The sequence below is a fragment of the Aphelocoma coerulescens genome, chromosome 9 (genome assembly GCF_041296385.1).
Source record: "Aphelocoma coerulescens isolate FSJ_1873_10779 chromosome 9, UR_Acoe_1.0, whole genome shotgun sequence".
Taxonomy (NCBI): Eukaryota; Metazoa; Chordata; class Aves; order Passeriformes; family Corvidae; genus Aphelocoma; species Aphelocoma coerulescens.
Genome location: NC_091023.1, coordinates 17775376 through 17784864, shown reverse-complemented (window position 1 = coordinate 17784864; position 9489 = coordinate 17775376). Strand labels below are relative to the sequence as shown.

General features: G+C 59.8%; 2 protein-coding genes across 2 annotated transcripts; both read right to left on the bottom strand.

The window, feature by feature from the left end:
• CHRNG (cholinergic receptor nicotinic gamma subunit) lies at positions 1–4539 on the bottom strand. The gene is given in 14 exon segments (XM_069024251.1): positions 1–190; positions 269–402; positions 505–709; positions 940–1054; positions 1322–1436; positions 1727–1930; positions 2697–2794; positions 3039–3194; positions 3290–3399; positions 3611–3655; positions 3756–3895; positions 4291–4348; positions 4350–4481; positions 4483–4539. Coding segments are annotated over 14 exon segments (1737 nt in total). The 3' UTR covers positions 1–22.
• Positions 4540–5438: 899 nt separating this feature from the next.
• Positions 5439–9364, bottom strand: CHRND (cholinergic receptor nicotinic delta subunit). Its single transcript, XM_069024252.1, has 12 exons — positions 9313–9364; positions 8487–8632; positions 8267–8311; positions 8067–8176; positions 7796–7951; positions 7474–7589; positions 7027–7227; positions 6563–6674; positions 6326–6440; positions 5931–6132; positions 5706–5824; positions 5439–5621 (listed from the first exon to the last, which is right to left on the bottom strand). The coding sequence occupies exons 1-12, from the start codon at positions 9362–9364 to the stop codon at positions 5439–5441; spliced, it is 1557 nt and encodes a 518-aa protein (XP_068880353.1).
• Positions 9365–9489: the final 125 nt, after the last annotated feature.

Genomic DNA, 9489 nt, shown 5'->3' with positions numbered 1-9489 from the left:
GGCTAGTGGGCACCTGTGAGCATCACTGTGGCAGGTACTGCTTGGGGTCCCCAGGAAAGGGCAGGGCGGGTGCCTGGTTGAAGTGCGCCACGAGGAAGATTCCAATGGTGCCACACACAAAGAGAGAGGCCATGATGAAGAAGCAGACACGGTCGATCACCTGTCCCACCATCACCCACTCTTCACTCTCCTGCCAGTGGCACAAGAAGGGTGAGGGCTGCCCCCACTGGCCCCCACACAGATCCCTCTCCACCCAGCCCTGACTCACGCTGCTGAAGTCGTTCTGCTCCCGCGTGGCATTGGCGATGTAGTTGCAGGCATCCACGCAGGCGCGGATCTCAGGACCTGCCTCCTCCAGGCTCTGGCAGAAGTCCTGGGTACTGCCACTCTCCAGACCACGTCCTATGAGCAACAGAGCCAGCACAGCGGGCACCAGCAAGCGCTCAGCCCCCTGGCACAAAGCCCAACTTCACAGGGAGGTGCCAACCCCCCGGGGTCACTCACCAATCTTGTCCAGCACGGTTTTCATCAGCCCATCTCTTTCCTTTTGCTTCTCAAAGAGCAGCTCGGTCCGGGCTTTCCAGAGCATGTACTCATCAGCTTTCACCATGAGCCCCAGAGAGCTGCGTCTGCGGATGGCTTGCGGTGGCCCCGGGGTCTCCTCTGGCATGGCCATGCCCAGGTAGCGGGGCAGGAGGTGCAGGAACACCTGGGCACAGTGTCACTAGCATGGTGCTATTGGGATGTTGGCACCTGCTGCTCCCCAGAGTTGAGAGTGCCTTGGTGGCATTGGGAACATCTGGGGCCTTCTCTTTGTGCCAGGACTTTCACTCAGATGAAGGCATGCCTGCCACCTTGCTCTGCAAGGGACATGGCCTTGATCCCCAAATACCCATCCCATTCCCCCTGTATAAAGGGCAGGGGGATGATGGCAGATACCTGGCGCACTCTCTGGGACATGGAATGAGTGTTGGGCGTTCTCAGGGAGACGTTGAGGACAATGACAGCATTCACCACAATCACCACTGTCACCACCATGAGGAAGGTCAGGTATCTGGGGAAGGGGCACAGAGCCTCAGTGGGGCTGCTGGGTCACAAGCTATGATCTTGAAAGATCCTTCTCAGTGCCCTCGTGGGCTGGAAGCTGGTGCCGGGCAGTGAAACATGGGCAAGTGGCAGCCCTGTGTCAGCCCCATCTGGGCCGAGGGTTATTTCCGTACTCGGGTCCTGTCCCTGGGCACTGGCTGCTCTACAGCACCTGAAACCCTGCTGGAACAGTGTGACAAGAGGGTTGGCACCCTGGTCCCAGTGTGTCACTTACTTTCCAATGAGAGGCACAGCCTGGGAGGTCTCAGGCACCTTCTGGGCAATGAGGAAGAGGAAGACAGTCTGGGCCAGGAGAACATTGATGGAGACAGTGCATTTCTGCCCACCCGCTGCCAAGGAGGGGGAAAGGCAGAGTTTGGCACAGGGCAGTGCTGTGGGCATTGCCCTCCTAAGGCAAAAAAAAACCCCACCCGAAAGCTGAATTAGACAAGTCCTGCCTTGAGGCTTTAACTATGGGATACCTGGAAATTTACACACTCCCCCCCATTCAAATACCACAGGAGTGGGTGAGAGATGATACTGATGGTCCCCAAGCACAGAGGGGATGAGGAGCCCTTCCTGGAGCATTGCTGTCCCCTTGCACATTCCCATGCCCGCAGTGGGCATGGTCCCAGTGTACCTTTAGCAGGCAGGAAGTAGACGAGCACGGCCATGGCAGAGATGAGGACACAGGGCACAATGATGTTGATGATGTAGAAGAGCGGCTTGCGCTGGATGATGAGGTAGAAGATGACCTGCTGGTACTGGATGTCATCTGGGGTGAAGTGCTCCGAGTTGATGATCTTCCGAGCAGGGCGGTGCTTGATGGCCCATTCACCGTTCTCTACATTGTGATGGTGCCAGGTGAGTCCTGCTGTCCCCACAGGGGCACTGGGGCTCCAGCTTCCCAGTCCAGGGAGGAAGGGGTGGACTGGTGATTGGCATGGGCCCCACAGGGCACCCAGGCTGTGTACAGTGCTAGAGACTGTCGTGAGGGAGATGAGCACTGTGGAACATGCCATGGTGCCTGGCAAAAACACCCCCAAAAGAAGTTGGATGGGGCAGCTGGGCACATATGGGGCACCTTGAACTCCTTGGGGGCTCCCAGGGCTACAGGGGGGTCCCCCCATCTCCCCATTTCCATGGTGCCACAGAGGGAAGCCAAGCATGACACTGGGTGACAGCGCACTGCTCTCCCCTGCTCTCTGTGGGAGCAATAGATTTTTTCCCAGTCAAGATCGCAACTCAGGCCGGTAATGAAAAAATAAATCTCACTGCCCGAAAAGCATTTTGTTCCTTCAATATGCAATTAAAATGTGATGGAAAACGTCATTGTTTGGCCATGACAGCTACGTTCCCAGCATCAATCAAGCTTGCAGGAGCGGTGCTCTCCGGGAGCAGCTGCCAGACTGTGAGAGCCCGGAGCCCGGAGCCGGGGGGGGGTTAGAAAAACAAATCTCTCCCACACTCCCGCTTCCACTAATAACTTAAGTGCCCATGTAATGGTGGGAGCTGCTAATAGTCCCTGCAGCCCTGCTTTTGGCAACCACCAGTGTAGCAGCAGACCTGTTGGCTGTCCCCTTGTGCCATGGGTGTGGCTGCAGTGTTACCTGTGAAAGCCTCCGGGTCAATGGAGATCCACTCCACGGTCTGACCTTCCTCCACTGTCAGCAGCAGGTTGATTTCATTGGCACTGTACGTCTGGGACCTGGGGAGGGATGAGGTGGTGGCACAGGCTGGCATGCAGCAGGCTGGATGGGCAAAGGGTGCCAATGTGGCACCAGTCATGCTGGCCACCTCCAGCTCTGCTTTGGGGTGCTTGGCTTGCCCATGGTGCCTCCTGACAAGTGGCAGGGGACAGGTAGGTGTCACTTATCTGCCCAGGGGCCAAGGTGGGCATGCCATGCTAATCCCTGTGTCCCAGGAGGAGCTGCCATGGTGCCCATGCTCACTGGAAGACCATGGTGCAGTTCTGCCAGTCGAAGGGGAAGTAGGTGACGTGGATGACGCAGACGCTGCGGTAGATGGCGGGAGGCAGCCAGTAGATGCTGCCATCAGGGGACACCAGCACGTTGGTGTAGAGGGTGATTTCGAACGTCCCATCGATGCTGGGGGGAAAAGGATGGGCTCAGCCGCAAACTATGCCTGGGCAGGCAGCTGCCAGCCCTATGTGGGGACATGTCCCCATTGCCCTGTCACCTACTTATTCTCCAGGACAATGTCGGGCAGCCAGACCATGGTGGAGGGCACCCGCAGCAGCTGGATGTTGTCATATTTCTCAGGGTCCCAGCGCAAGCGATAATCAGACCATTGCTGGGAGAAGGAGAAAAAAGGAGGAGGAGTCACGGAGCTCCCCAAGATGAAGGCGATTGTGAGCTGCCTGTGCTATGCTGCCCACAAAATGGGCTCATTTTGGGGTGCCCACAAAAGAGGGTGCAGGTTACAGTGCCAGCCCCCCATGGGGTGCCACCCTGATATGCAAACATAGTCGGGTGTGATGCTGTCTAGAGGGGAGAGGTCTCACCATCTCGATCCAGACGTTGGTGGTGAGGGTCTCCTCCCGTTCATTCTGGCAGGGAAGGAAGGAGATGGCTTTAAGTGCCCTGCCTTCTGCCCCACGTGTGAGGGCAAATTCTGTTCCACTGGGGGTACCTGGGCGGGTCTCTCACCAGGGAGATGAGGTTGGTGAGGGTGAGCTTGAGGGAGACATCGATGATCTCATCCCCCCGCAGGGCCGGGCGCAGTTGCCGATTGTAGTTGGACATGAGATCCTGGAGCAGCTTCTCCTCCTGGTTCCTGCAGCCCACACCTGGGAAGGCACACGGAATGGGGACACGCCGGGGGGAAGACAGTGAGGTCACTGATGTCCCCAAGACCTGATACGCTGAGGGGGGAGGCACAGGGGTGTGTGCATGGGGAGGGGATACCCAGGCGTGTGCTCCTGCGGGTGTGTGCGCTCTGCTCCATGATCCTGACAGTCCCGTCAGTGCCCCCCGTGCCAGCAGCGGGTGTGTCCCCACCACGCCCTCACCAAGCTCACCCGGGGAGCTCTCCAGGGCAGGACCTGGAGGCAGTGGACTGCCAGCACAGGGACAGCCCGGTGGGGCGGTGCCGGCGCTGTACTCCCAGGGGTGACAAACCCGCAAGTGCAAAGGTGGGGGGAGCAGGTGCCCCCCAGGCCTCTCCTGGGCGGGCAGATCTTACCTGCCAGGGTGCAGAGGACGAGGAGGAGGCCGTGGCCACGCATGGCGGTGCCGTGGGGCGCAAGGGCTGGGGCTCCGCTCGGCTGCCTGCGCCGACGTGTTCTGGGCCCAGCGCCCGCTGGGACAGGACAGCTGTCCCCTGCCACCGTCAGCTGTTCCCAACAGCCACGGGGACCCGGGAGGGACGGGTGACCACCCACTTCCCCCGCTGGTGGGGTGATGCCAGTTTGCTGGGAAGCTCCTCTGGCATTTTGTGCCGGAGGGGTTGGAATTGGGGCGAGGGGCAGAATGAACTCCGTGCCGTGGGTTCCCCATGCCTTGCACAAAGGGATGCATCCCCTTGCAGTGTGCAGGCACCCACAGGTTATGGGAAAGGGGTGCCCCCCTGCCAGCACATCTTGTCCCTGGCATGGCAGTGGCTGCCCCCAGAATATAGGGTGGGGAAGGGGCAGGCAAGTCCCACTACATCAGCCTGGGGAATTATGCCCTTCCCGGGGGTTCAGATCCTTCTGGCCCCTGTGTAGGAGGGTCACAGGGAGGGGAGGTGGGGGTCTGGTGAGATTCCTGGCTCAGTGGAGAGAATATGACAGCTGTCCTGGGCCACTGCTGGTGGGGGGACGTCAGCTGTGTCCCCTGAAACCAGAGCCCTGGCATCCCACTCCTGAGCTGGGGAAGGAGATGCCTCTGGGCCTCCAGCTTTGCACTGTGGGATGGGGTGTGCTGGGGGGACACTGTGGGTCTGGCTGGGGGACCATGGTGGCAGTGGGGAAATGTGGGCACTGATGGCATCTCTGCCAGCTGCAGTGGGTCTGCAGGGGATGGTGCCATGCTGAGGGGGCCAACTCCTTCCCCAGCCCATCCTGCCCGAAGTGCCCAGCCCACAGGGGTAGCAGGGCTGGTACCACCACACCGCCTCTGAGAATCACCCCTTCCAGCCACAGCTGGGGTCAGCCACACTCAGGACACCCAACAACACCCATTCCCTGGGTGGACATCACCCTCCCCAGTGCTCAGGTTGGGCATTGTGCCCAGTGGGACACACCAAGGGCAGCCACCAGTTCAGTGCCCCATTGCAAGAAGTACCCAGCTTTATTTTCCCAAACCAAGACAGGTGGGGGAGAGGCTGGCACATGGGTTCCCCACACGCCCCTAGATGAAGCGCTTGTTCTCCTCTCGGTAGTCATAGGGGTCTCCGGCAAAGGGCAGTGGCGGCGGGTGGTTGTAGATGCCCATGAGGAAGATCCAGAGGGTGCCCACCACCAGCATGGGGGTGATGAGGAAGAAGCACAGGCGGTCCAGGGTCCGGGCCACACGGTTCCAGTTGTCGATCTCCTGTGGAGAGAGCCAGGAGCCAGGCAGTGTGGGGGCACAGTGGGCACAGGGAGCCCCCCTGCCCTCCAGTGCCCATGGTCCCACCTCATTGTAGCTGTTTTCGTCCCTCATGTGCTTGACAATGTAGTTGGCATTGTCAATGACGGGTTTGATGTGCTCGTAGGGCTGCTCCTCGCCTGAGTCCATGCCCAGTGGTGCCAAACCTGGGGACAAGGGGGGGCGGTCAGATGGGCTCAGAAGGGCTGCCAACCCTGGAGACCCCAACGCCACCACCCTTCCCTGTGTCCCTGCGGAGGGGCTGTGGCTCACGGGCAGGGGTGACGCGGCTGGTCAGCCCGTGCCGCTCCGACTGCTTCTCGAACATGAGCTCGCTGCGGGACTTGATGCTGAAGTATTCCTCCGCCTTGGCGATGTAGCCAGCCGAGCTGCAGCGCCGGATGCACGGGGCACCCACCGGGCTCTCAGATGGTTGTGTCATGCCCAGCAGCCGGGGCAGGCTCTCCAGGAAGACCTGGGACACAAGAGAGGGTGTCATGTCCCTTGGCTACCTCCCCAGTGTGTTGCTACCTTGTCCCCACTTTCTTCCCACAAACTCTATGTGGCACAGATGCAATGCCAGGGCTGTGCTGTCCCATGCCGTCTGTGGGGCGCAGTGCGACCCTTGTACCCACCAGTGCACCCACCCCAGCCCACACCCCGCTCACCTCTTTGACCCAGTCAGACATGACGTGGGTGCTGGGGGTGCGGAAGTGGAAGTTGAGGACCACGACGGAGATGATCACCACGGCCGTCACCAGAAGCATGATAAAAAGCAGATACCTGGTAGGGAGTATGGTCTTGGAGCTGGCATTGCCACAGGGGCTGGGCGCAGGCAGAGCTGCCATCTGGCACCAAGGGACTCCACAATGTCCCTGCTGCACTCAGCGGTGCCCAGGACTCACTTGCCGATGAGGGGGATGGCGTGGGAAGTGGCAGGCAGGCGCTGGGATATCAGCAGAAGGAAGACAGACTGGGCCAGAAGCACTGAGATTACCAGGGTCATCTTCTCACCACCTGGAGAACAGGTGAGCTCAGGGCAAACCTTGCCCCAGGTACCTTTACCAGAGCCCCCAGTGCCAAGGTTGCCCTTTCAGTGTCCCATGATACAGTGCCCCATATAGGGGTTTTCTGTTATGGGAGTACCCTGGGGTCATGCATGGGATATCCTGTGCCCAAGTGCACCTCTGCCAGGGTGCCTGGCTGGGGTGATGGTGTCCTACATGGGGGGATATTTCAGTTACAGGATGTCCTCATGCTGGGCATTGAGGTGTTGCAGCGCCCCAGGACCTGGTGCAGGTGCGGGACATGGAGGTGCCCCATGGATGTGACTCCCATTCCTGGCACACATGCCACAGGGCTCACTCACTGTCAGCGGGCAGGTAGAAGACGAGGATGACCATGAAGGCGATGAGGATGCAGGGTGTGACGATATTGATGATGTAGAAGAGCGGCTTGCGCTTGATGATGAGGTAGAAGGTGATGTCCTGGTGCTCGCTGGTGTCCAGGGGAATGTCAGGGTAGATGTTCTTGCGGGCTGGGCGATGGATGATTTCCCATTCCCCATTCTCTGCCAGGGCACAGGGGACAGTACACAGCATGGGGGACACCTGCCATGACCATCCTCACCAGGTCCACTAGCACCAGTCTTCCCCCCAGGGTGTGGATAGCATTCCAAGGTGGAATGAGTGCCAGGATGCCAAAGCCCCAGGTAGTGGAGTTTCTCCATGGCAGTGTGCCCCAACTCCAGAGTGCTCCCCTGCCCTTTACAGAGTGTCCCACTGCCATGGAACATGGCAGAGAGCACCAGCATTACCTGTGAAGCCTTCAGGGTCAATGATGATCCACTCCACTGGGTAAGACTTCTCTGTGTCTGGGTCAGTGTCCGTCTTCAAGTGCATGTTGATCTCCAGGGCACTGTATGCCAGCGACCTGGACCACAGGGGGACAGGCAGTGAGGGGCTGCTGGGTACCCACCACCCAACCCACCCTGACCTCCAGCATGATGGACTTAGGCCACCAAGTCACCTACAGAGCCCCACCTTGCTGCACCTGAACAGCAAGGGAGGCACTGGCAGCACCAGGCACTCGAGGGGATGATGTGCCCACCCTGCTGCCCTGACCCAGCCACCTGGCACCTGAATCTGAGGGAGCAGTTCTGCCAGTCGAAGGGGAAGAAGTCGACATTGATGAGGCAGGTGCTGCGGAAGATGGCGGGTGGCAGCCAGTAGACGTAGCCTGTGTGGTAGATGAGGACGTTGCAGTAGTAGGCGACCTCAAAGAGCCCGTCATTGCTGTGCCGGGAGGGAGACAAGGTGATGGCAGGGCTCAGAAGGGGCCAGGGGAGTCCTGAACATGTGCTGGGAGCAGTTCAGAAGGTTTGGGAGGGGAAATGGAAACACAGCTCACTTGTTCTCCAGGACTATCTCAGGCAGCCACAGCATGTCTGGCGGCAGGCGGAGCACCTCTATGTCCCCAAACTCAGACTTGTTCCACTGCAGGCGGTAATCGGTCCAGCCCTGGAGGGGAGGACCCTCAGGTCACCCCCTCACCATGCTGGGCCACCCCGTGGTGGCAAAACCGATGCTGTGACACCTGTCCCTACTCACGTGCTCGAGCCATACGTTGGTGGTGAGTGTCTCGTCCACCTCTTTCTGCAACAGCAATGTGGGGCAGTGAGATGTCAGGGTGTCTCCCCAGCCCAGGACCCCCAACCCTCACCGGCCAGGGTTGGGACAGCAGCCTCAGGGCTTGCCCCACACAACCAGCCCTGGGGGTGAGGCATGGCTGGGGGGCACCCCACAGTGGGGCCTGCTCACTGGGGCTCACCAGTGAGATGAGGTTGGAGAGGGTGAGGGCCAGGTAGACATCCACAACCTCATCAGTGGAGACCACAGGGCGCAGCTCTTTGTCATAGCCCTTCTCATCGAACAGGTGGTGGATGAGCCGCTCCTCATGATTCACGCAGAGTCCACCTGGGGGGTGTGGGGTGAGGCAAACCAGGGGACTCAGGGGTTACTGGGCCAGTGCCACCCCCTAGGGATGCTTGGCAAGGGCAGGGTGGTATAAGAATAGAGGGGAGAGGAACAAGCCAGGACACTGCATGTCGGTGCTGCACAGGAGAACAGACGTGGACATGCAGGAATGACAGACACGTGGGAGCACATGGTCACACATGGTCATGGGACAAGAACGTGGGCACGGACACAGAGGGACACACAGATACAAACCCAGCACAGAGAGGGACACAGACATGAGACATTTGGATACAGACATGGTGAAACTGTGCACATAGGTGGCTGTACACACAGAACACACATGGACTCGTGGACATGGACCTGGTGTGTGCAGGGACACGTGGTCATAGATTTGGCACAGACAGGCGCTTACAGGGACACACGGATACAATGACACTGCACTGACAGCACATAGCCCGGGCAGGGACATGGCTCTGGATGGCACAGACAGGAAAGAAGCACAAGGGACAAGCAGTGAGCGGATTCTGTCAGGTAATACCCCCAGCCCTGGGGACCCTGTGTCCAGTTTGGACCCTGCCACCATCCTCCCCCACTAAGCCCATCGAGGGGGCCCATAACCCCATGGGCACCCCATGCAGCAGAGCAACAGGGCACCCCATGACCCAGACCCTGCTCACCCGACAGCATCAGTGCCCCAAGCAGGGCCAGCTGCTGCAGCAGGTTCCCCATGCGGTGCCTGCGGTGCCCTCACGCCGTGCCAGGCCCTGGCTGCTTCCCCGCCTGGCCTGGCTGAACGGATGTCCGGCTGCCGGAGGGAGTGGGAGATGGATGGTGCCAGGTGCTGAGGGGGAAGG

Bases quoted from the DNA above. Each gene is read 5' to 3' on its own strand.
- CHRND (XM_069024252.1), bottom strand. From the start codon at position 9,364: ATGGGGAACCTGCTGCAGCAGCTGGCCCTGCTTGGGGCACTGATGCTG. The intron at 8,633-9,312 runs GTGAGCAGGGTC...CACACCCCCCAG, and splicing joins TGGGGCACTGATGCTGTCGG to GTGGACTCTGCGTGAATCAT. The intron at 5,622-5,705 runs GTGGGACCATGG...CTCTCTCCACAG, and splicing joins ACGAAAACAGCTACAATGAG to GAGATCGACAACTGGAACCG.